The sequence below is a fragment of the Mustelus asterias genome, chromosome 13 (genome assembly GCF_964213995.1).
Source record: "Mustelus asterias chromosome 13, sMusAst1.hap1.1, whole genome shotgun sequence".
Taxonomy (NCBI): domain Eukaryota; kingdom Metazoa; phylum Chordata; class Chondrichthyes; order Carcharhiniformes; family Triakidae; genus Mustelus; species Mustelus asterias.
Genome location: NC_135813.1, coordinates 55,722,051 through 55,747,864, shown reverse-complemented (window position 1 = coordinate 55,747,864; position 25,814 = coordinate 55,722,051). Strand labels below are relative to the sequence as shown.

At 51.5% G+C, this 25,814-nt stretch overlaps 1 protein-coding gene across 2 annotated transcripts in view; it reads left to right on the top strand.

The window, feature by feature from the left end:
• The window catches only part of cabin1 (calcineurin binding protein 1), a 524,701-nt gene that overhangs the window by 311,824 nt on the left and 187,063 nt on the right, over positions 1-25,814 (top strand). For both annotated transcript variants that reach the window (XM_078226800.1, XM_078226799.1), the window contains one exon: positions 15,952-16,115. In XM_078226800.1, the coding sequence (XP_078082926.1) occupies positions 15,952-16,115 (164 nt within the window). The remainder of the gene's footprint in view (positions 1-15,951; positions 16,116-25,814) is intronic.

The following is a 25,814-nucleotide window of genomic DNA, read 5'->3' as shown; positions in this document are numbered from 1 at the left end:
CGTCCCTCCCCCTCCCCCGTCCCTCCCCCCGTCCCTCCCCCTCCCCGTCCCTCCCCCTCCCCCGTCCCTCCCCCTCCCCCGTCCCTCCCCCTCCCCTCCCCCTCGCCCGTCCCTCCCCCTCCCCTCCCCCTCCCCCGTCCCTCCCCCTCCCCTCCCACTCCCCCGTCCCTCCCCCTCCCCCGTCCCTCCCCCTCCCCCTCCCCCGTCCCTCCCCCTCCCCCGTCCCTCCCCCTCCCCCGTCCCTCCCCCGTCCCTCCCCCTCCCCCGTCCCTCCCCCGTCCCTCCCCCGTCCCTCCACCTCCCCCGTCCCTCCACCTCCCCCGTCCCTCCACCTCCCCCGTCCCTCCACCTCCCCCGTCCCTCCACCTCCCCCGTCCCTCCACCTCCCCCGTCCCTCCACCTCCCCCGTCCCTCCACCTCCTCCGTCCCTCCCCCTCCTCCGTCCCTCACCCTCCCCCGTCCCTCCCCCTCCCCCGTCCCTCCCCTCTCCCTCCCCCTCCCTCCCCTCCTCCCTCCCCCGTCCCTCCCCTCCCCCGCCCCATCCCTCCCCTCCCCCCCATCCCTCCCCTCCCCCCCCGTCCCTCCCCTCCCCCCCGTCCCTCCCTCCCCCCCCGTCCCTCCCCCTCCCCCGTCCCTCCCCCTCCCCCGTCCCTCCCCCTCCCCGTCCCTCCCCCTCCCCCGTCCCTCCCCCTCCCCCGTCCCTCCCCCTCCCCGTCCCTCCCCCTCCCCCGTCCCTCCCCCTCCCCGTCCCTCCCCCTCCCCCGTCCCTCCCCCTCCCCCTCCCCCGTCCCTCCCCCTCCCCCGTCCCTCCCCTCCCCGTCCCTCCCCCTCCCCCGTCCCTCCCCCGTCCCTCCCCCTACCCCTCCCCCTACCCCTCCCCCTACCCCTCCCCCTACCCCTCCCCCTACCCCTCCCCCTACCCCTCCCCCTACCCCTCCCCCTACCCGTCCTCCCCCTCTCCCTCCCCCTCTCCCTCCCCCTCTCCCTCCCCCTCCCCCTCTCCCTCCCCCTCTCCCTCCCCCTCCCCCTCTCCCTCCCCCTCTCCCTCCCCCTCTCCCTCCCCCTCTCCCTCCCCCTCTCCCTCCCCCTCTCCCTCCCCCTCTCCCTCCCCCTCTCCCTCCCCCTCTCCCTCCCCCTCTCCCTCCCCCTCTCCCTCCCCCTCTCCCTCCCCCTCTCCCTCCCCCTCCCCCTCACCCTCCCCCTCCCCCTCCCCCTCCCCCTCCCCCTCTCCCTCCCCCTCCCCCTTCCCCTGCCCCTCTCCCTCCCCCTCTCCCTCCCCCTCTCCCTCCCCTCTCCCTCCCCCTCTCCCTCCCCCTCTCTCTCCCTCCCTCTCTCTCCCTCCCTCTCTCTCCCTCCCTCTCTCTCCCTCCCTCTCTCTCCCTCCCCCTCCCCCCTCCCCCCTCCCTCCCCTCCCCCTCCCTCCCCCTCCCCCCTCCCTCCCCCTCCCCCCTCCCTCCCCCTCCCCCCTCCCTCCCCCTCCCCCCTCCCTCCCCCTCCCCCCTCCCTCCCCCTCCCCCCTCCATCCCCCTCCCCCGTCCCTCCCCCTCCCCCGTCCCTCCCCCCCCCCGTCCCTCCCCCTCCCCCGTCCCTCCCCCTCCCCCGTCCCTCCCCCTCCCCCGTCCCTCCCCCTCCCCCGTCCCTCCCCCTCCCCCGTCCCTCCCCCTCCCCCGTCCCTCCCCTCCCCCTCCCCCGTCCCTCCCCCTCCCCCGTCCCTCCCCCTCCCCCGTCCCTCCCCCTCCCCCGTCCCTCCCCCTCCCCCGTCCCTCCCCCTCCCCCGTCCCTCCCCCTCCCCCGTCCCTCCCCCTCCCCCGTCCCTCCCCCTCCCCCGTCCCTCCCCCGTCCCTCCCCCTCCCCCGTCCCTCCCCCGTCCCTCCCCCTCCCCCGTCCCTCCCCCGTCCCTCCCCCTCCCCCGTCCCTCCCCCTCCCCCGTCCCTCCCCCTCCCCCGTCCCTCCCCCGTCCCTCCCCCTCCCCGTCCCTCCCCCTCCCCCGTCCCTCCCCCTCCCCCGTCCCTCCCCCTCCCCTCCCCCTCCCCCGTCCCTCCCCCTCCCCCGTCCCTCCCCCTCCCCCTCCCCCGTCCCTCCCCCTCCCCCTCCCCCGTCCCTCCCCGCCCCCTCCCCCGTCCCTCCCCCTCCCCCGTCCCTCCCCCTCCCCCGTCCCTCCCCCGTCCCTCCCCCTCCCCCGTCCCTCCCCCGTCCCTCCACCTCCCCGTCCCTCCACCTCCCCCGTCCCTCCACCTCCCCCGTCCCTCCACCTCCCCCGTCCCTCCACCTCCCCGTCCCTCCACCTCCCCCGTCCCTCCACCTCCCCCGTCCCTCCACCTCCCCCGTCCCTCCACCTCCCCCGTCCCTCCACCTCCTCCGTCCCTCCCCCTCCTCCGTCCCTCACCCTCCCCCGTCCCTCCCCCTCCCCCGTCCCTCCCCTTCCCCCGTCCCTCCCCTCTCCCTCCCCCCTCCCTCCCCTCTCCCTCCCCCGTCCCTCCCTCCCCCGCCCCATCCCTCCCCTCCCCCCCCGTCCCTCCCCTCCCCCCCCGTCCCTCCCCCTCCCCCCCCCCCCGTCCCTCCCCTCCCCCCCGTCCCTCCCCTCCCCCCCCGTCCCTCCCCCTCCCCCCGTCCCTCCCCCTCCCCCCCGTCCCTCCCCCTCCCCCGTCCCTCCCCCTCCCCGTCCCTCCCCCTCCCCCGTCCCTCCCCCTCCCCCGTCCCTCCCCCTCCCCGTCCCTCCCCCTCCCCCGTCCCTCCCCCTCCCCCGTCCCTCCCCCTCCCCCGTCCCTCCCCTCCCCCGTCCCTCCCCCTCCCCCGTCCCTCCCCCGTCCCTCCCCCGTCCCTCCCCCGTCCCTCCCCCGTCCCTCCCCCGTCCCTCCCCCGTCCCTCCCCCGTCCCTCCCCCGTCCCTCCCCCGTCCCTCCCCCGTCCCTCCCCCGTCCCTCCCCCGTCCCTCCCCCGTCCCTCCCCCGTCCCTCCCCCTACCCCTCCCCCTACCCCTCCCCCTACCCCTCCCCCCTACCCCTCCCCCTACCCCTCCCCCTACCCCTCCCCTCCCGTCCTTCCCCTCTCCCTCCCCCTCTCCCTCCCCCTCTCCCTCCCCCTCTCCCTCCCCCTCTCCCTCCCCCTCTCCCTCCCCTCTCCCTCCCCTCTCCCTCCCCCTCCCCCTCACCCTCCCCCTCCCCCTCCCCCTCCCCCTCCCCCTCCCCCTCCCCCACACCCTCCCCCTCCCCCTCCCCCTCCCCCTCCCCCTCCCCCTCCCCCTCTCCCTCCCCCTCTCCCTCCCCCTCTCCCTCCCCCTCTCCCTCCCCCTCTCCCTCCCCCTCTCTCTCCCTCCCTCTCTCTCCCTCCCTCTCTCTCCCTCCCTCTCTCTCCCTCCCTCTCTCTCCCTCCCCCTCCCCCCTCCCTCCCCCTCCCCCCTCCCTCCCCCTCCCCCGTCCCTCCCCCTCCCCCCTCCCTCCCCCTCCCCCGTCCCTCCCCCTCCCCCGTCCCTCCCCCTCCCCCGTCCCTCCCCCTCCCCCGTCCCTCCCCCTCCCCCGTCCCTCCCCCTCCCCCGTCCCTCCCCCTCCCCCGTCCCTCCCCCTCCCCCGTCCCTCCCCCCCCCCGTCCCTCCCCCCCCCGTCCCTCCCCCCCCGTCCCTCCCCCCCCCGTCCCTCCCCCAAGGAAGACCCCCCGTCCCTCCCCCCCCCGTCCCTCCCCCCCCCGTCCGTCCCTCCCCCCCCCGTCCCTCCCCCCCCCCCGTCCCTCCCCCCCCCCCCGTCCCTCCCCCTCCCCCTTCCCCTCCCCCGTCCCTCCCCCTCCCCCGTCCCTCCCCCTCCCCCCCCTCCCCCTCCCCCGTCCCTCCCCCTCCCCCGTCCCTCCCCCTCCCCCGTCCCTCCCCCTCCCCCGTCCCTCCCCCTCCCCCGTCCTCGCCCCTCCCCCGTCCCCGTCCCTCCCCCTCCTCTTCCCCCCCCTCTTCCCCCCCTCTTCCCCCCCCTCTTCCCCCCCCTCTTCCCCCCCCTCTTCCCCCCCCTCTTCCCCCCCCCCTCTCCTCTTCCCCCCTCCCTCTCCTCTTCCCCCCTCCCTCTCCTCTTCCCCCCCCCTCCCTCTCCTCTCCCCCCCTCCCTCTCCTCTTCCCCCCCCTCCCTCTCCTCTTCCCCCCCCTCCCTCTCCTCTTCCCCCCTCCCTCTCCTCTTCCCCCCCCCCTCTCCTCTTCCCCCCCCTCCCTCTCCTCTTCCCCCCCCCTCCCTCTCCTCTTCCCCCCCCTCCCTCTCCTCTTCCCCCCCCTCCCTCTCCTCTTCCCCCCCCTCCCTCTCCTCTTCCCCCCCCTCCCTCTCCTCTTCCCCCCCCCTCCCCCTCCTCTCCCCCCCTCCCCCCTCTCCTCTTCCCCCCCCTCCCTCCCTCTCCTCTTCCCTCCCCCCTCTCCCCTTCCCCCCCTCCCTCTCCTCTTCCCTCCTCCCTCCCTCTCCCTCTTCCCCCCCCTCCCTCTCCTCTCCCCCCCCTCCCTCTCCTCTTCCCCCCCTCCCTCCCTCTTCCCCCCCCTCCCTCTCCTCTTCCCCCCCCTCCCTCTCCTCTTCCCCCCTCCCTCTCCTCTTCCCCCCCTCCCTCTCCTCTTCCCCCCTCCCTCTCCTCTTCCCCCCTCCCTCTCCTCTTCCCCCCCTCCCTCTCCTCTTCCCCCCCTCCCTCTCCTCTTCCCCCCTCCCTCTCCTCTTCCCCCCCCTCCCTCTCCTCTTCCCCCCCCTCCCTCTCCTCTTCCCCCCCCTCCCTCTCCTCTTCCCCCCCCTCCCTCTCCTCTTCCCCCCCCTCCCTCTCCTCTTCCCCCCCCCCCCCTCCCTCTTCCCCCCCCCTCCCTCTCCACTTCCCCCCCCTCCCTCTCCTCTTCCCCCCCCTCCCTCTCCTCTTCCCCCCCCTCCCTCTCCTCTTCCCCCCCCCTCCCTCTCCTCTTCCCCCCCCCCCTCTCCTCTTCCCCCCCCCCCCTCTCCTCTTCCCCCCCCCCTCCTCTTCCCCCCCCTCCCTCTCCTCTTCCCCCCCCTCCCTCTCCTCTTCCCCCCCTCCCTCTCCTCTTCCCCCCCCTCCCTCTCCTCTTTCCCCCCCCTCCCTCTCCTCTTCTCCCCCCTCCCTCTCCTCTTCTCCCCCTCCCTCTCCCTCTCTCCCCCCTCCCTCTCCTCTTCTCCCCCCCCTCTCCTCTTCCCCCTCCCTCTCCTCTTCCCCCCCTCCCTCTCCTCTTCCCTCCCTCTCCTCTTCCCCCCTCTCCTCTTTCCCCCCCTCTCCTCTTCCCCCCCTCCCTCTCCTCTTCCCCCCCCTCCCTCTCCTCTTCCCCCCCTCCCTCTCCTCTTCCCCCCCTCCCTCTCCTCTTCCCCCCCTCCCCTTTCCTCTTCCCCCCCCCTCCCTTTCCTCTTCCCCCCCCCCTCCCTTTCCTCTTCCCCCCCCCCCCTCCCTTTCCTCTTCCCCCCCCCCTCCCTTTCCTCTTCCCCCCCCCTCCCTTTCCTCTTCCCCCCCCCTCCCTTTCCTCTTCCCCCCCCCTCCCTTTCCTCTTCCCCCCCCTCCCTTTCCTCTTCTCCCCCCCCTCCCTTTCCTCTTCCCCCCCCCTCCCTTTCCTCTTCCCCCCCCCTCCCTTTCCTCTTCCCCCCCCCCTCCCTTTCCTCTTCCCCCCCCCTCCCTTTCCTCTTCCCCCCCCCCCCCTCCCTTTCCTCTCCCCCCCCCCTCCCTTTCCTCTTCCCCCCCCCTCCCTTTCCTCTTCCCCCCCCCCTCCCTTTCCTCTTCCCCCCCCCCCTCCCTTTCCTCTTCCCCCCCCCCTCCCTTTCCTCTTCCCCCCCCCTCCCTTTCCTCTTCCCCCCCCTCCCTTTCCTCTTCTCCCCCCCCCTCCCTTTCCTCTTCCCCCCCCCTCCCTTTCCTCTTCCCCCCCCCCTCCCTTTCCTCTTCCCCCCCCCCCTCCCTTTCCTCTTCCCCCCCCCCCTCCCTTTCCTCTTCCCCCCCCCCCCCTCCCTTTCCTCTTCCCCCCCCCCCCCCTCCCTCCCTTTCCCCCTCTCTCTTCCCTCCCCTACAACTTTGCCATTCACTTAATCAATTATTTTCTGGAATTTAGATGGTTAAGGCATGATTTAATTGACATTTTAAAGGTATGAAGGGTAACTATTTTTGCTAGTTGAGGTGTCTCGGAGTAAGGGGTATCGTCTAAAAATTAGACTTGGATCCTTCTGGAGTGAAGTTCGGAAACACATAAAGGTTGGTGGAAGCTTGAAACTCTCTTCCCCAAATACCAATTGAAGCAATTAATAGTTCATTCGTATTAACCATATGTTCTTATTAGTTATGCAGAGAAATGGGAAGTTTATGTGACCTGTTCTGTATTCTTATGTTTGCAGAGAGGATGGTGTTGGGATACCTGGAAATACCAGGAATGGGGAGGTTCAGCTGTTGAACAAGGAAAGCATGCAGTCAAAGGCCATAGCTGATGACCATTAGGATAGTGTGAGGCTGTCTGAGAAACTTTGGTGCTTAGTGGTGTAGAGTTAAATCATCAATTTGGGATGGAGTGCACCAATAAACATGAAAGGATGGGCTTGGCTGATGACAGTAGGAAATTTGCTAGAGTGACTCGGGAAATCATCCTCTCGGCCCACAAGCAGTGCTATGAAATGCACTTACCTGTTGGATTGCCTCTCTTAGCTTCTGGGTTTCCCGAGTCCTAGGAAACCTAGCCAGCCAATGTCCGAAATGGAGCCTGATTTAAAATGATAATTGATCTGCCTGTCCATAGTGTCACTCCGATTCCTGCAAAGCCACGGTTCACTGTGGGTTCGACTCACTTTCTGCATTTTGACGATTTAACCACCCCACCAAGTCCACTCCAGCTCACCCCCTTATCAAAATACACCAACATACATTTCTCTAAATTGAAATTCTTTTTCTATTTGTGGTCACATTCCGCAAGTTGTTACTATCGCTTTGTTTTTCGTTACTCTTCTTCAGAATCAACCATATCCCCCGATTTAGTGTCATCCACACATTTTGGAATTTTACTTATGATTGGTGGGCCCAAATTATTTATGAAAATTGTCAACACGCTGGTCCCAGCCCCGATTCCTGTGATACTGCATTTCCCACCTCCCACCAATTTGTGCAAATACTGTGAATCCCTACGCTCTTCTTATAGTCAGTTTATTATCCATTCTGCTATTTCTCCTCTGACTCCACATCTTCTAACCTTAGTAATATATTTGCTTTGTAGTGACTTAATAAAAGCTTTTTAAAAAATATAAATATATTAAAGCTATTTTATTGCCTTTTATCTGCTCTTTTTGGCAGTTCAAATATTTCAACATGGTTAGTCACAAATGACCTTCACTTTTGAAAATTCATTTCTTCTCCTCACTGTTTAGTTTTTATTTCTAGGTATTGTTCTGTTCAATCCTCGAGTCAAGGATTGCACTATCTTTCCTACTACTGATGTTAACTGGGTTATAGTTTCCTGAACTTGCTCAATTTTGCATTTTAAATGCAATAATATAATTCACTGCCTTCCAGTTCACTGGCACTATTCCTTTTTCGAATTAATTGTTAAAATGTTTACACACAACCCCCCACGCATGCACGCACACGCGTGCATGTGCACACACACCGCCCATGCCCCACGCCGCCCATGCACACACACACCCCTGGCTTTCTATCTTAAATGCATTTTTTAATAATCTCCCTGGTAAATACTAAGGCAAATTAATTTTTATAATTTCTGTAATTTTGTTGTCATTATGAGTGAGTTAGTGCTTCCCCATCCTGATTTTTCTTCAGTTATTTGTATCTGTGGAATACTTCACTATTTATTATATTTCTTGAAAATGTAATTGGTAGTTCCACTTTGCTTTTTAATTATTTTTGACTTCTTTCCTTTCCTTTTCCCTTTTATTATCCACTCCTTTGTTGTCTATGTATCTGGTGTTTGCCTTTTTGATACGTTTCAGGCCGAGCATCATCTCCATTTATTCATTCATGATTCATTATTGGCTAGTCTGTTCTTGTTTCTTTATGTGGAGATGCCGGCGTTGGACTGGGGTAAACGCAGTAAGGAGTCTAATAACACCAGGTTAAAGTCCAACAGGTTTATTTGGTAGCAAACACCACTAGCTTTCGGAGCGCTGCTCCTTTGTCAGGTGAGTGGGAGTTCTCCCACTCACCTGACAAAGGAGCAGCGCTCCGAAAGCTAGTGGCGTTTGCTACCAAATAAACCTGTTGGACTTTAACCTGGTGTTGTTAGACTCCTTGCTTGTTTCTTTAAGCAGAGAATATTTCTCCTGAATTCTCTGTCACTTTTTCAAATGTTAATGTTCAGTCTCTCTGCCACCATTTTCCAGTTTATCCTAGTTTTTTCTTATTGCCCCAAAATGATCTTTTTTCTTGTTTATTACTTTGTCTTATTTATGTCTTTCTCATTCTTTACTTACGTTTTCTATCATAACCACCTGCTTCTCCCTGCCTCGACCAGCCTTCAGTCATAGAGGTTTGCAGGGAATCGAGAGTTGCTAAAATATTGTAAACTATTGTTCGTTCTCTCTTCAACCATGGTTAGTAAGTTTGCAGAAGACAAGATTGATGGCATAGTGGACAGTGAAGAAGATTATCTCTGATTGTAACGGGATCTTGATCAATTGGGCCAGTGGACTGACGAATGGCAGATGGAGTTTAATTTTGATAAATGCGAGGTGATGCATTTTGGTAGATTGAACCAGGGCAGGACTTACGCAGTTTGTGATAGGGCATTGGGAGAGTTACAGATCAAAGAGATCTAGGGTACAGGTTCATAGCTCCTTGAAAGCGGAGTCACAGGTGGACAGAGTGGTGAAGAAGGCATTCAGCATACTTGGTTTCATTGGTCATAACATTGAATATAGGCGTTGGTACGTCTTGTTGAAGGTGAATAAGACATTGCTAAGGCCACACTTGGAATACTCTGCACAGTTCTGGTCACCCTATTCTAGAAAGGATATTATTAAACCAGAAAGAGTGCAGAAAAGACTTACTAGGATGCTACCGGGAATGCAGAAAAGACTTACTAGGATGCTACCGGGATTTAATGGTTTGAGTTATAAGGAGAGGCTGGATAGACTGGGACTTTTTTCTCCGGAGTGTAGGCGGCTGAGGGGGCGATCTTATTGAGGTCTATAAAATAATGAGGGGCATAGATCAGCTAGATCGTCAATATCTTATACCAAAGTTAGGGGAGTCTAAAACTAGAGGGCATAGGTTTAAGGTGAGAAGGAAGAGATACAAAAGCATCCAGAGGGGCAATTGTTTCTCACACAGGGTTGTGAGCGTCTGGAACAAGCTGCCAGAGGTAGTAGCAGAGGCGGGTGTAATATTGTCTTTTAAAAAGCATTTAGACAGTTACATGGGTAAGATGGGTATAGAGGGATATGGGCCAAATGCGGGCAATTGGGATTAGTTTAGGGGTTTAAAAAAAGAAGGGCGGCATGGACAAGTTGGGCTGAAGGGCCTGTTTTCATGCTCTAAACCTCTATGACTCTATGAACCAACCAATTCAGCATTCACAATCATTCAGATCAACTAGCAGTATAGTACTTAACTGATTACAGCTTCCTCACACATCTCTCTGCATGCCAATCATCAGAGCTGTTAGAGACCGTAACAGTCAGTCAAAGCCCTAGCTGCCGAGGTGAGTGCTATAGGAAGTATGCATGCCCCTTCAGTGACCTTGTATGTACCAGCTGTACATGGTAGTTGACAATTAAACAACTCAGTAGAGGAGGAGACTCCACGAATAACCCCATCCTTGATGATGGATGAGCCCAGTACCTTGGTGTGAAAGAAAGAGCTCAAGGGTTCAGCCAAAAGTGTCAAATGATGATCCATCTCTGCCCCCTCCAGAGATCCCCAGCATCACAGATGCCTGTCTTCAGGCAATTCAATTCAATTCACTCCATATGTTATCAAGAAACGGCTGGAGGCACAGCATACTGCAAAGACTATGAGCCCTGACAATATTCCTGCAATAGTCCTGAAGATTCATTTTCCCAGAACTTCCCTTACCCCCAGCCAAGTACTCCAGTACAGCTACAACACTGACAATGTGGAAAGTTGCCCAGGTATGTCCTGTACACACAATACAGGATAAATCCAACCCAGCCAATTATCTTGCCACCAGCCTACTCTCCGTTAATAAAGTGATGGAAGGGGTCATCAATACTGGCATCAAGCGGCACTCGCTTAGTAATAACCTGCTCGCTGACACTGAGTTTGGGTTCCACCAGCATCATTCAGCTCCTGACCTCATTACAGCCTTGGTTCAAGCCAAAAAACTGAACTCCAGAGGCAAGGTGAGAGTGACTGCCTTTGACATCAAGGCACCATTTGACTGAGTGTGGCAGCAAGGAGCCTTAGCAAAACTGGAGGCAGTGGGGGAAACCCTGCACTGGTTGGAGTCATACCTGACGCAAGGGAAAATGGTTGTGGTGGTCGAAAGTCAATCATTTCAGTTCCAGGAAATCACTGCAGGAGTTCCTTGGGATAGTGTCCTCACCCAATCATCTTCAGCTGCTTCATCATAAAGTCAGAAATGGGGATGTTTGCTGCTCACTGATGACTGCACAATGTTCAGCATTGGCGACTCCATGTCCAAATGTAAGACTGGACAATATCCAGGCTTGGGCTGACAAGTGGCAAGTAATATTCACATCACACAAGTGCCAGGCAATGACCGTCACCAACAAGAGAGAATGTAACCATTGCCTCATGGCACCCAATAAATAGCATTACCATTACTAAATCCCCCGGTGTCAACATCCTGCGGTTTACCATTAATCAGAAACTGAACTGAACTAGCCACATAAACACAGTGGCTACAAGAGCAGATCAGATGCTAGGAATCCTGCAGCAAGTAACTCACCTCCTGACTCCCCAAAACTTGCCCACCATCTACAAGACACAAGTCAGGAGTGTGATGGAATACTCCCCACTTGCCTGGATGGCTGCAGCTCCAACCACACTCAAGAAGCTCGACACCATCCAAGATAGAGCAGCCTGCTTGATTGGCACTCCCTCCACCACCAACAAACAGTGGCAGCAGTGTGTACCATCTATATGGTGCACTTCAGGACTCACCAAGGCTCCTTGGGCAGCACCTTCCAAACCGATGACCAATACCATCCAGAAGGACAAGGGCAGCAGATACCTAGGAACACCACCACCTGGAGGTTCCCCTCAAGTCACTCACCATCCTGACTTGGAAATATGTCGCTGTTCCTTCAGTGTCACTGGGTCAAAATCCTGGAGCTCCCTCTCTAACAGCATTGCAGGTGTACCCACACCACAGGGACTAAGCGGTTCAAGAAGGCAGCTCACCACCACTTTCCTAAGGGCAACTAGTGATGGGCATTTCATGCTGCTCTAGCTAGCTACGCCCACATCCTGTAAGTTATTTTAAAAATCAAATTAATAAATCTCTCCTTTACCTTGTTAGTATTCCAAAACTAGGGCATTCCAATCTAGGCATAATATCTTAACTGCTGCCTAATGATTTGCATAGGCTTATCATTATCTCATTGCTTCTGTACTTGCTACCTCATTAATAAAGCTTACATTCATGTAATTTGTTATTTCTGTGCTGGCATCAACATTGTAGAGATATGATGGCTGGATGAGTACAGAACATGGGAGATTTCTGTGTATGAATTCTAAACAAAGGGAAAATTCCAGCCCTTGGGTTGAACTTTGGCTTTGTTTTATTTTACAGTCATAATGATTGTCCAAGTTTAAGTGGATTGTGTCGTGTTTGAACAGCTTCCCTTGATTGGCAGCCTTAACTGTATCCCCTCCCCGCCCCCCCCGGCCCATTTCCTAGATCCCTATGTCATGTCTTTCTCCTCTCTCTCTCCTCTCCCTGCCCCTTCCCCCACAGCCTTGCATCACCCCTGCCTCTTCCCCCAGGGCCCTTGCATCTCCCCCTGCCATTTTCCCCAGGGCCCTGTGTCCTCCCTCTTCCCCAGGGCCCTGCGTCTCCCCCCCTCTTCCCCAGGGCCCTGCGTCTCCCCCCCCTCTTCCCCAGGGCCCTGCGTCTCCCCCCATCTTCCCCTGGGCCCTGCGTCTCCCCCCTCTTCCCCAGGGCCCTGCGTCTCTCCCCCCCCCCCCCCCCGCCCAGGGCCTGGCGTCTCCCCCCTCTTCCCCTGGGCCCTGTGTCTCCCCCCTCTTCCCCAGGCCCCTGCGTCTCCCCCCTCTTCCCCAGGCCCCTGCATCTCCCCCCCCTTGCCCAGGGCCCTGCGTCTCCCCCCCCCCCCCCCTTGCCCAGGGCCTGGCGTCTCCCCCCTCTTCCCCAGGCCCCTGCGTCTCCCCCCCCCCCCCCTTGCCCAGGGCCCTGCGTCTCCCCCCCCCCCCCCCTTGCCCAGGGCCCTGCGTCTCCCCCCCCTTGCCCAGGGCCCTGCGTCTCCCCCCTCTTCCCCAGGGCCCTGCGTCTCCCCCCTCTTCCCCAGGCCCTTGCGTCTTCCCCCTCTTCCCTAGGCCCCTGCGTCTCCCCCCCTCTTCCCCAGGGCCCTGCGTCTCCCCCCCCTCTTCCCCAGGGCCCTGCGTCTCCCCCCATCTTCCCCTGGGCCCTGCGTCTCCCCCCTCTTCCCCAGGGCCCTGCGTCTCTCCCCCCCCCCCCCCCCCCCCCCGCCCAGGGCCTGGCGTCTCCCCCCTCTTCCCCTGGGCCCTGTGTCTCCCCCCTCTTCCCCAGGCCCCTGCGTCTCCCCCCTCTTCCCCAGGCCCCTGCATCTCCCCCCCCTTGCCCAGGGCCCTGCGTCTCCCCCCCCCCCCCTTGCCCAGGGCCTGGCGTCTCCCCCCTCTTCCCCAGGCCCCTGCGTCTCCCCCCCCCCCCCTTGCCCAGGGCCCTGCGTCTCCCCCCCCCCCTTGCCCAGGGCCCTGCGTCTCCCCCCCCTTGCCCAGGGCCCTGCGTCTCCCCCCTCTTCCCCAGGGCCCTGCGTCTCCCCCCTCTTCCCCAGGCCCTTGCGTCTTCCCCCTCTTCCCTAGGCCCCTGCGTCTCCCCCCCTCTTCCCCAGGCCCCTGCGTCTCCCCCCCCCCCCTTGCCCAGGGCCCTGCGTCTCCCCCCCCCCCTTGCCCAGGGCCCTGCGTCTCCCCCCCCCCCTTGCCCAGGGCCCTGCGTCTACCCCCTCTTCCCCAGGGCCCTGCGTCTCCCCCCTCTTCCCCAGGCCCTTGCGTCTCCCCCCTCTTCCCTAGGCCCCTGCGTCTTCCCCCCCCCTCTTCCCCAGGCCCCTGCGTCTCCCCCCTCTTCCCCAGGTCCCTGCGTCTCCCCCCCCCCCCCCCCTCCTTGCCCAGGGCCTGGCGTCTCCCCCCTTTGCCCAGGGCCCTGCATCCTCCCCCTCAGTGGTTAGTGCTGCTGCCTCACAGCACCAGGGACACACGTTCGATTCCCGGCTTGCTGTCGGTGTGGAGTTTGCACGTTCTCCCTGTGTGGGTTTCCTCCGGGTGCTCTGGTTTCCTCCCACAGTCTCAAAGATGTGCTGGTTAGGTGCATTGACCCGAACAGGTGCCGGAGTGTGGCGACTCGGGGAATTTCACAGTAACTTCGTTGCAGTGTTAATGTAAGCCTACTTGTGACTAATAAATAAACTTTAACTTTAAAGGGCCCTGCATCTCCCCCGGCCTTTCCCCAGGGCCCTCCATCTTTCCCCTTCCCAGGCTCCCCATTCCAAAAATCTGAATTGAAAAACGATATTGGAAATATACAGCATTTGAAGTGACCTTTCAGACCTGAGTTTTCTCACACAATGAACCCAGTCAGTCATGTACCTCAAAGTGTAATGTCAATGCCAGGGAATGAACTCTTGTCAACCCATTGTCAATATTAAGTACAGCCAGCTGCAGTGTAAAACTGCCTCTATTTCAGCCACCCTCAGAACAGCACCACTGTGATAATTCCCTCGCTTTTAAAATAAAAATACAAAGAGTTGCTTAAACAGACTCAGATATTTGTATACATACAATGATGGAAATAATCAGCAGGTCTGGCAGCATCTTTGGAGAGAGAATCATAGTAAATGGTTAGGTCAATCAAGAAACTTGATTTCTTGACTTGAGTTAGTTTGAGTTAACTTAATTTCTCTCTGTAGTTGCTGCCATTCCTGCTGTGCATTTCCAGCACTGTCTGCTCAGCTATCTGTAATTTGATATATAAAACAGCTCAATAAAACTAACACCAACAAAATAGGTCTTAACAAGCTTCCTCCATACAAACAACATAAAGCTAGCAGTGTGATGATAGATCTTATGTTGGTTTTCAAACTTCATCCTCTGGAAAATCTCTCAAATAGGAAAGTTGCTTTGCTCTTTCAATAGTTAAACATCTCTGTTTAAAATTGAGAGCTTGTTAAAAATGTATCATCCTTGTTTTAAAGATCCTTTGCAAGTCTGATTTTATTACTTAACCATGTGGCAGGGGGTGGGGGTGGTGGGTAGGGAATTAATCGGATCAGAGAACCTGGATTAAAATTGGTTAGAGGGAAAAACAGAGTAGTTGTTAAAGACAGCTTGACTGGTTGGAAGTGAGTAAAAATGTTGCATGTGCTTCTGTTTTGAGCCCATTTCTGTCTACTGCATGTTTGGACATAAGCCGAGAGAAAATTGTGTTGAACTTTTAGATTGTACTAAAATGTAAGTTTTTGTCCATTCTTCAGACAATAGGAAGCAACAGAGTTTTAATAAGATGGAAGAATCAGCTAAAAATTAGCAAATGGAATTCAATGTCAGTAAGTGTAAGGTGATGCATTTTGGTTTAAAACAAGTAACAGCAGTAATTATACTCTAAAAGTAGGCAGGGCTTTGAAAAAGAACAAAGAGACTCAAGTATAGGTTTCCATAATATGAAAGGCAACATTTCGTGTTGATATGGCTGTTTGTTTTTTAAAAAACGCATCTAGATATTGTCACGAATGTAAAGGCCAAGAGTTGATGATGAACCTATATAAAATGTTAATATTTCAGCATACTGTGTGCCATTTCTAGCTTTATACTATTTGAAGCATATTGAGGCTTTACAGAGGGTACCACACAGATTCTCTAGGTTATTGCCTGATATGTAGAGATCAAAGTACAACAAAATGCTGAAAAAGAAAGAAGCCTTTTTATTGTAACAATGCAGGTTATTGGTTTTCTCCATTCATTCATAGGATGAAAATCTTATTGGCTATCCCTAATTATCCTTGAGAAAATGGTGATTCGATGGAACCATTTAAAACTTGACAAGATCATACAAGGTGTCTATAGACCCAGACTGCTTCAAGTCGTTGAGGGGTAATAGAAGGCAGGAGGAATTCGATTGCACATGGAGTTGCGAGACTGGAATTTACTTGTAGGATGAGAGGCTAAGGCTTTCACCATTCAAGATTAGATTGGCGGATGAAGGTGGGGGGATAATGGGAACAGAGTGATTAGAGCTATTTTCTCACATTGAGGTAAACCCCATCAGATTGGGCTGAATGGTTTGTTCCCATATTGTAACCTAAAACTTCTATTTATTAGTGTAAAAAGTAGGCTTACATTAACACTGCAATGAAGTTACTGTGAAAATCCCCTAGTTGCCACAGTCCGGCACTTGTTCGGGTATGCTGAGGGAGAATTTAGCATGCCAATGCACCTAACCAGCACGTCTTTCAGACTGTGGGAGGAAACCGCAGCACCCGGAGAAAATCTGTGCAGACAGGGCGAACGTGCAGAGTCCGCACAGTCACCCAAGCCAGGAATTGAACCCAGTGCTAACCACTGTGCCGCCCACTGTATTTCTGTGACCTTGTGTTATTGGGTAGGATTGTTGAGTTATGAACGCTCCTACAACTGGGATTTCTGAAAATTACACAATATAGAACAAATGGGACTGAATTCTCCCTCAACTATAAGCAGTGAGGGTTTGAAATCATGGACTCAGTATTTGGTGAGATTAATTCTCTAATTTAAAACCTGACCACTGAACAAATCAACTTTTTTCTCTCTGTAGGGAATCTGGCGTATTCCTGTTGATGAAATTGACCGCCCTGGCAGCTTTGCCTCACATATGAACCGTTCGATTGTTATCTTACTTGACGTTCTATCACAGCTGAAGGACCATAATACACTGCTGAGGGTATCTTCCATGCTTCAAAGGACACCTGACCAGGGAAAGTAAGTCTGCGCCTTCAGAGCTTCTGAATCAACAACTGCTGGTGCCTTGGGGTTCTAAACAAGCTTTGATCTTAGAAGTACTTAGTAATCCAGGGTCTTGAGCACTTGACAGCCTCCGTTGCCCGTGGGTAAGATATGTGACACATTGCTTTCCTCAATAGGCCTCTCTACATTTTGAGATCTGGATAGTTGAGCAGGAAAAGTTTCATAAGCTCTGGACTAATATCAAGGTGAGCCAGTGTTGTTACAGTGAAACTGATCTGGAGATCAGGACCATATAAAGGTTTCCATCTATTGACAATTTTGTTTGTTTTTGCTAAGGGCACTTTAATTCTGTTTGCATTATGGCCAATGTGGAACCTCATACCTCAACTATAGGAACATGTACATTCGCGGAATGGATACTGCTCTTGTATGTTGAACGTTTCACTGTTGGCATTGAGAAAAATGAATTAATGCTACTTATTACATGAGGAAAGTTATACATATAGATATCTATAATAGAACAGAAAATGCTGGAAATGCTCAACAGGTCTAGTAACATCTGTATAGAGAGGAACAAAATTAACGTTTCAGGTCAATGATCTTTCAGCAGAACTGGGGAAAGAAATGTAATAGATTTTGAGCAAGAGGTGGGTTGGTCAAGGATTAAAGGAAGATCTGTGACAAGGTGGAAGACAGAAGAGATTGAATGGCAGAAGAGTTGTTCTTACATGGCCCAAGGGAATGATGATGGAGCAAGAAAAGAAACAAAATATGTGTTTAGATCAGGCAAAAATAGAGGGAAAACTGAAACCTGCAAAGAAAAAGCAACAAACTGGGGATCAGAATTTATGCTTTGAAATTTTGAACTCAATGTTGATGCCTTTTTCCAGATTAATGAAACAGAACTATGAATGTGAACAACCCATTTTCTAAAAATGGGGTGAGAAGCTATGCAAATTCAAACATTCCCTGGTTACTACTGCCGCATATAGATGATAGTAAGAATAAAGTTGTGATGCATATTCCCATTACCAGTCTCTCTCAGCCCATCATTATGCTTGTACACCAACTGGAACAGCAAGTGCCTCAGGTGACCCCTTCCATTTTACTATTTCTAAATCATTTTCCTCTCACCATTTTCTTACTCAATTTAGGTTTTTTTTCTCTTCTGTACCAAATCTTGGATTAATTTGTATATTTAACCTTCAATTATTTCACATGGAAAAATGTGTAAAATGAATTAGTTGAGGGGACAAGTTTATGCAAAGCTTAGGTTTTCAATGATTTCTGTGGAAAGGAAGTCAGATTTTTGTGTGAAATTATTTTATGCAGCCAATATTAGGCTGCCAATGAGCGAATTGGGTTCCTGCTTCAACTCTGTTTATTGTACAGTTCTATTATTTCTTTGCAACCGATAGGTAATGCCACATTTGGAATATTGTGTCTAATCTTGGTTATCTAATTTTTTAAGGGCATCAATGATTGCAGAGGTTACAGGCAATGCTGAAAATAATTGCAAAATGTTGAGTTTTAATAGACTTGGAGAATTGAAATAGTTTTCCTTGGCAGGGAGAGAAAAATAATGATAGGCAGCACGATGAAAAAATCTCAAATGTGAATGAAATGGATGATATCAATTATAAATAGTTGCTTTAGCTTCAGCTATGAGCATAAATACAAAACACCCATGATATGGGAGGCTAGAGATGTGGCGAATCAAATGAGTAATTTTCAAATCTCATCATGGCCTGACCTCTCCCTGTCTCTGTAATCTCCTCCAGCCTTACAATCCCTCTAGATCACTGCACTCCTCCAATTCTGGTTTCTTGTGGACCCCTGATAATCACTCCTACATTGGTGGCTATGCCTTCAGCTACCAAAGCCCAAGCTACTCTCTTTCCTCTTTTAATAAACTCGTTAAACTCCATCACTTCGACCAAGCTTTTGGTTATCTGTACTAATACCTCTTCGTGTGACTCGGTGCCACATATTGTTTGGTAACATTCCTGTAGAAGTGCCTTTGAATGTTTTACAGTTTAGAGCATATAAATACAAGTTGTTACTGCTGTCAGTAAACTCACTTAGAAAGAAACTGCTTTAATATTTGGCTAGAATTGAAATAGAAAATTACTTGGGTAAAACAGGCTTAGAAGCTTAAATGAGATATGAAGCATGAAGAGCCATGTTATTCAGGACATAGTCATATCATTGGAAGGAATGGCCTGGCTCTGACTTTAAGCATATGTTCCCCTGCTTTAGGGTATATGTTCCCCTGCCTTAGGTTGCTGTGTGAGTGGGAAAAGTTTTCCCCATCCAAGATGGGGAAAGGGAGCTAGAAGAGTTGGGGGGAGGGGAGCTAGAAGAGTTGACTAGGATCAAGGAACTAATTGATGGGGGGGAGGATGCAGGGGTAAGGGGAATTACAAAATTAATGGTAGAGGAGAGGGTGCAAGTGAATGAAGGCGGTAATTTAGATAAGGGAGTAGAGGGAGAGGGTGTTCGCGACTCATCAAAGCGGGTTCAGATAAAAGCTGGAATAAGGACACTTTGCCTGAATGCACGAAGCATTCGGAACAAGGTGAATGAGTTGATGGTGCAAATCAGCACAAGTGGGTACGATCTAGTGGCCATTACAGAAACGTGGCTGAAAGGTGACCAGGACTGGGAGATGAATATCCAGGGGTATCAGGCGTTTAGGAAGAATAGACAGGAAGGAAAAGGTGGTGGGGTCGCGCTATTAATAAGAGATAATATCAGGGTAGTACTGAGGGATGACATAGGCTCTGAGAAACAAAACGTGGAATCGTTATGGGTAGAGATGAGGAATAGTAGAGGGAGAAAGACACTAGTAGGTGTGGTATATAGGCCCCCAAATAATAATGTTGAGGTAGGGAGGGCTATAAACAAGCAGATAAGGGATGCGTGTAAAAACGGAACGGCAATAATCATGGGGGACTTCAACATGCACATTGACTGGCAGACTCAAGTCGGTAAGGGTGGAATGGAGGAAGAGTTCTTAGAATGCTGTCGGGATAGTTTCCTTGAACAGCATGTTACGGAACCGACGAGGGAACGAGCTATTTTGGATCTGGTATTGTGTAACGAGGTAGGTAGAATTAAGGATCTTATGGTGAAGGACCCTCTTGGGTCTAGTGACCACAATATGGTCGAATTTCTGATTCAGATGGAAGAGGAGAAAGTTTGGTCTCAAACCAGTGTCCTCTGTTTGAACAGAGGGAAATATGATAGGATGAGGGATGAATTGGCTAAGGTAGACTGGGAGAGCAGGCTGGCAGGTAGGATAGCTGAGGAACAGTGGAGGATTTTTAAGGAGATCCTTTTCAGTTCTCAGCAAAAATATATTCCAGCAAAAAACAAGGATTGTAAGAAAAGGGAGAACCAGCCGTGGATAACGAAGGAAATAAAGGAGAGTATTAAAATAAAAACAGCTGCGTACAGAGTGGCCAAAAATAGTGGAGAAACAAGTGATTGGGAAAAATTTAAGAAACAACAAAGAGAGACTAAGAAAGCGATAAAGAAAGGAAGGATAGACTATGAAGCTAGGCTAGCAATTAATATAAAAAATGATAGTAAAAGTTTTTATAAATATATAAAAAGGAATAGAGTGGCTAGAGTGAATGTTGGACCCTTGGAGGACGAGAGGGGGGAGTTAATAGTGGGAAATGAGGATATGGCTGAGTCTTTAAATAAGTTTTTTGTGTCGGTCTTCACGGTGGAGGACACAAATAGTTTGCCAAATATTAACGATAGAGGGTTGGCAGCAGGAGAAATACTTAATACGATTAATGTTACCAGAGAGGCAGTGCTGGGTAGACTAATGGGACTGAAGGTGGACAAGTCCCCGGGTCCGGATGGAATGCATCCCAGGGTATTGAAAGAAATGTCAGAGGTAATAGTGGATGCGTTAGTGATTATTTATCAAAACTCGTTGCATTCTGGGGTAGTGCCGGTTGATTGGAAAACGGCTAATGTTACGCCGCTGTTTAAAAAAGGAAGGAGACAAAAGGCGGGTAACTATAGGCCGGTCAGCTTAACGTCTGTAGTAGGGAAAATGCTGGAATCCATTATTAAGGAGGAGATAGCAGGGCATCTGGATAGAAATGGTTCGATCAATCAGACGCAGCATGGATTCATGAGGGGAAAGTCATGCTTGACGAACATGTTGGATTTTTATGAAGATGTGACTAGGGCGGTTGATGGAGGAGAACCGGTGGATGCGGTGTTTTTGGATTTCCAAAAGGCGTTTGATAAGGTGCCCCATAAAAGGCTGCTGAAGAAGATTAGGGCACACGGAGTTGGGGGTAGTGTGTTAAAGTGGATTGGGGACTGGCTATCCGACAGGAAGCAAAGAGTCGGAATAAATGGGTGTTTTTCCGGTTGGAGGAAGGTAACTAGTGGCGTGCCGCAGGGATCGGTACTCGGGCCGCAACTGTTTACCATTTATATAGATGATCTGGAGGAGGGGACGGAGTGTAGGGTAACGAAGTTTGCAGATGACACAAAGATAAGTGGAAAAGTGAATCGTGTGGAGGACGGAGAAGATCTGCAGAGAGATTTGGACAGGCTGAGTGAGTGGGCGAGGATATGGCAAATGGAGTATAACGTTGATAAATGCGAGGTTATACACTTTGGAGGAAATAATAACAAATGGGATTACTATCTCAATGGAAACAAATTAAAACATGCTACCGTGCAAAGGGACCTGGGGGTCCTTGTGCATGAGACGCAAAAGCCCAGTCTGCAGGTACAACAGGTGATCAAGAAGGCAAATGGGATGTTGGCCTATATTGCGAGGGGGATAGAATATAAAAGCAGGGATGTCTTGATGCACCTGTACAGGGCATTGGTGAGGCCGCAGCTGGAATACTGTGTGCAGTATTGGTCCCCTTATATGAGGAAGGATATATTGGCATTGGAGGGAGTGCAGAGAAGGTTCACCAGGTTGATACCGGAGATGAGGGGTTTGGATTATGAGGAGAGGCTGAGGAGATTGGGTTTGTACTCGTTGGAGTTTAGAAGGATGAGGGGGGATCTTATGGAGACTTATAAGATAATGCGGGGGCTGGATAGGGTGGAGGCGGAGAGATTCTTTCCACTTAGTAAGGAAGTTAAAACTAGAGGACACAGCCTCAAAATAAAGGGGGGTCGGTTTAAGACAGAGTTGAGGAGGAACTTCTTCTCCCAGAGGGTGGTGAATCTCTGGAATTCTCTGCCCACTGAGGTGGTGGAGGCTACCTCGCTGAATATGTTTAAAGCGCGGATGGATGGATTCCTGATCGGTAAGGGAATTAAGGGTTATGGGGATCAGGCGGGTAAGTGGTACTGATCCACGTCAGATCAGCCATGATCTTATTGAATGGCGGGGCAGGCTCGAGGGGCTAGATGGCCTACTCCTGCTCCTATTTCTTATGTTCTTATGTTCTTAAGATCATAATAAATGGTGGAGCAGGATTGAAAGGCCAAATGATCTTCTGCTGTTCCTATTTACTTATACTTTATCTACCCTGTCTATACTTTAAAACCAGAAATCAATCACTCGTTAACCTCCTTTGCCCCAGGAATTACAGGTTTATGTAATCTCTCAGCATAATCAAACCCTTGTCCTGGTGACATTCAGGTGAACATGTACCTCGCTCCTTCCAAGACCAAGATGTCCTTTCTAAGGTCTGTTGTCCAGAACTGTACACTATGCTCTATGCTGTAGAAATGTAGCTAAATTTCCTCCCATTTATATTCTAATCTTCTGGTTATTAGGCTTTCAATATTATTTTTGTACCTGACTGCTACATTTTAGTGATGTGTACATGGATCTCTAAATGTCTTTAGTCCCCCACTGTTCTCAGCATTTTACCATTTGATAAGCATTCAGATCTATCCTTTTTGGCCCAAAATGGATGCCCTCACAGATGCCTGCATTGAAAGCCATCTGCTTCTGCCACAGTTTCACCCACTCACTTAACATATCTCTTTATAATGTTATAATGTTACAATGTTTACTATACCATCAATCTTTAGTGTGATTCTCAAACTTGGATATATCGCTCTGCATTATGTTATCTAATCGTTAATAAATATGGTAAGTCGATGAGCGCAGATTGTTGTGTGACACCACTAGTCACTTCCTTCCAATTAGAATATATCCCCACTATCCTCATTTTCTGTTTTCTACTGCCTTAATCAAGTTCGTAATCAGGTCAACAATTTGCCTTCCATTTCATTAGCTTTAATCTTGTGTGGAATCTTATTGGATGCCTTCCTGAAAGAAAGACTCATGTTTATATGGTGCTCTTCATTACCACTGGATGTCTCAAACTGTGTTACAACCAATTAAATACTTTTGTTGTAATGTGGAAAATGTGGAGCCAATTTGCGCACAGCAAGCTAATAGCTTTGTGATAATGATCAGATAACTTGACTCTTAGTGTGAGGTTGATTAAAGGATAAATATTGGCTAGAATAACAGGACTAACTTCCCTGCTGCTCAAGCTAGTGCCATGGAATCATTAACATCCATTACAACGGACAGATGGGGCATTGTTTTAACGTCTCATCTGAAAACATCACATTTGAAAACGTCACATCCAAAGTACTCTCTCAATACTTCACTGGATTGTGCTCAAATAGCTGGATTGGGCCTAGAAACAAGAACCCTGTGACTCCTGATGAAAGTGCTACCAACTGAGCTGCATCTGATGCTTGAGTCTGTATCTACAGACCATTCTCATGCATACTACTTCAGTTACTTCAATAAATTCAATTAGCTTCAAGAGACCTATTCAACCCATAATTAATCTTGAATCAGTTAAAATTTATTTTTAAATGCTCTTTCACTCTGTCTTTAATTATACATTCCAAAACTTCCCTGAAACAGTTGTTCAGCTAATGTGTCTAAAGTTTTCTGGTTTCTTTCTTGTACCTTTTTAAAATAATAGATCCACATTTGCACTTTCCCATTCTAAAGGAACAATTCCTGAACTGAGACAAATTTGGATCATTATGGCTAAAGCATATGTAACTTTCCCCACTAACTTCCTTTTAAAAACCTGGAATGAGAATCATTAGGTACTTGAGATTTCTTGGCCTTTTGTGCCATTATTTTTGTAACATTTTCTTGCTTACGCTAATCTTAGTGAATATTTTGAACAGCTATTAATTTCTCTGCTATGTCAGGTACTTTTCTTCCTCTGAAGGCTGACACAAAGTAATTACTCAGCAAGTCTACCATTTCCTTTCATAGAACATAGAAAAACTACAGCACAAACAGGCCCTTCGGCCCACAAGTTGCGCCGAACATGTCCCTACCTACTAGGCTTACCTATAACCCTCTATCTTACTAACGTCCATGAACTTATCCAAAAGTCTCTTAAAAGACCCTTTCATTTGCATTATTAGCCATATTTGTTTTTTAAAGGGTTGACATTGATTACCCCAGTACATTTGTAAAACCCTGGTTTTAGTCTTGATGTATTTCACAATTTTCTTTTGTAGTCTGTTTTGCAGCTCTTGCTACATATTTTTGTCTTCCTTTGATACTCGTTATACCTTTCCTAATCCCCTCGATCTACACATTTTTTGTGCTATTATATGCTCTTTCCTTCAGTTTTATATTATCTCTCACCACCTGTTGATCACAGCAATTTTGTTTGACAGGCCCGGTGTTTGCCCTTTAGAGGAATATTCTAGTGGTTTTTCGGCTAAACTATTTTTGAACTCCTTCCACTGTTCATCTGTAGTTTTGCATGATAACGTTTTTGACCAGTTTGCAGTTGTCAAACTCTTCCTCAAATTAATTTAGTTAACCTTACTAGAATCACAATAACTGTATATGTTCCTCCTTTTCAAATATTACATTGAATTCCATCAGCTTGTTAAATAATGGACAGTTTAATGTCTTCATGGTAGAACAAATGTCTAGAGGGTTGTTAGAACATGGAATGCTTTGCCACAGGGAGTGGTTGAGATGGAAAGTATTTCATCTTTTAAGAGTGAATCAAGACAAATATATTATGTAAAAAAAAGTTACTAGCTGAACAGCCAGCGCAGTCATAATGGCGTAAATAGCCTCCTTATAAACTGTAAGCTTCTTTGGGATTATAATATTGAAGTGAAGTTGCTCTTTCTGTTTAGTTTTGGTCATTTAGAAGTGCAACATCAGCTCATTGCAGCACTTGGTCTCTGAACATGATTCATCTCAGTTATACATGGTATTGAAGAGTCATTTGTGGCACCTAGACATTTATTCTGATAGTGCTCATAGCGATACCAGTTCAACATCTTGCTGGCCTCATGCCTAAACTCACTCCAACTTTGTAGGTAGCAGAAAGTCCCTGGTTATTTTCATTGCAGGAAACTTGGATATCTTTTTAAAAGTTTGTTTAAGATGATCATATATCTGAACCCCTATTAGGTTATATTGAAAACCAATTCAGATCACAGAAAAGGCAATATTCTTTCAACAGAAAAACTAAATTGCAGCATTTCTGTTGAGCTATTTAACTATCTGCTGCCCAAGATTTCAAGAAGATGACAAGACACCCGCTAATCTTTATTTCCATTTTTCAAATGTTACTTTTATACATAGAATAATATTGTTATCAGTAGCCATCAAAAATTCATACTTCATCTAAATTCAGAAATATGTCAGGGCTGGCACAGTGGTTAGCACTGCTGCCTCTCAGCACCAGGGACCTGGGTTCGATTGCCGGCTTGGGTCACTGTCTGAGTGGAGTTTACACGTTCTCCCCGTGTCTACGTGGGTTTCCTCCGGGTGCTCCGGTTTCCTCTGACAGTCTGAAAGACATGCTGGTCATTGGCCATGCTGAATTCTTCCTCCGTATACCCGTACAGGCGCCAGAGTGTGATGACTAGGGGATTTTCACAATAACTTCATTGCAGTGTTAATGTAAGCCTACTTGCGACACGAATAAATAAACTTAAAAATCTTAAACCCCAATACCTGCAGTAAACCTTCAAGGAACCACAGGCAACAATCAGATTATAACGTGGCATCAAGGAGCCCTAACAAAACTGGAGTCAATGAGAATCAAAGGGGAAACCGTCTGCTGGTTGAAGCCGTATCTGGTACAAAGGAAGATGGTTGTGGTGGTTGGAAGTCTATCACCTCTGTTCCAGGACACCACTGCAGGAGTTCCTCAGAGTAGTTTACTAGGTTCAACCATCTTCAGCTGCTTCATCAATGATCTTCCTTCCATCATAAGGCAGAAGTAGGGATATTCACTGATGATTGCACAATGTTCAGCACCATTCGCAACCCCTCAGATACTGAAGCAGTCCATGTCCAAACTCAAAGACCTGGACAATATCCAGGCTTGGACTGATAAGTGGCAAGTAACATTCGTGCCACACAAGCGCCAGATGTCTCCAACAAAATAGAATCCAACCATTACCATCGCAGAATCTCCTCCCATCAAAATCTTGGAGGTTATCATTGACTAGAAACAGAACTGGACTAGCCATATAAATACTGTGGCTACAAGAGCAGGTCAGAGGCTGGGAATGCTGCAATGAGTAACTCACCTCCTGACTCCTCAAAGCCTATCCACCATCTCCACGGCACAAGTCAGGAGTGTGATGGAATACTCTCCACTTGCCTGGTTGAGTGCAGCTTAACAACACTCAAAACGTTTGACACCATCCAGAAAAAAACAGCCTGCTTGATTGCTGCCCCTTCCA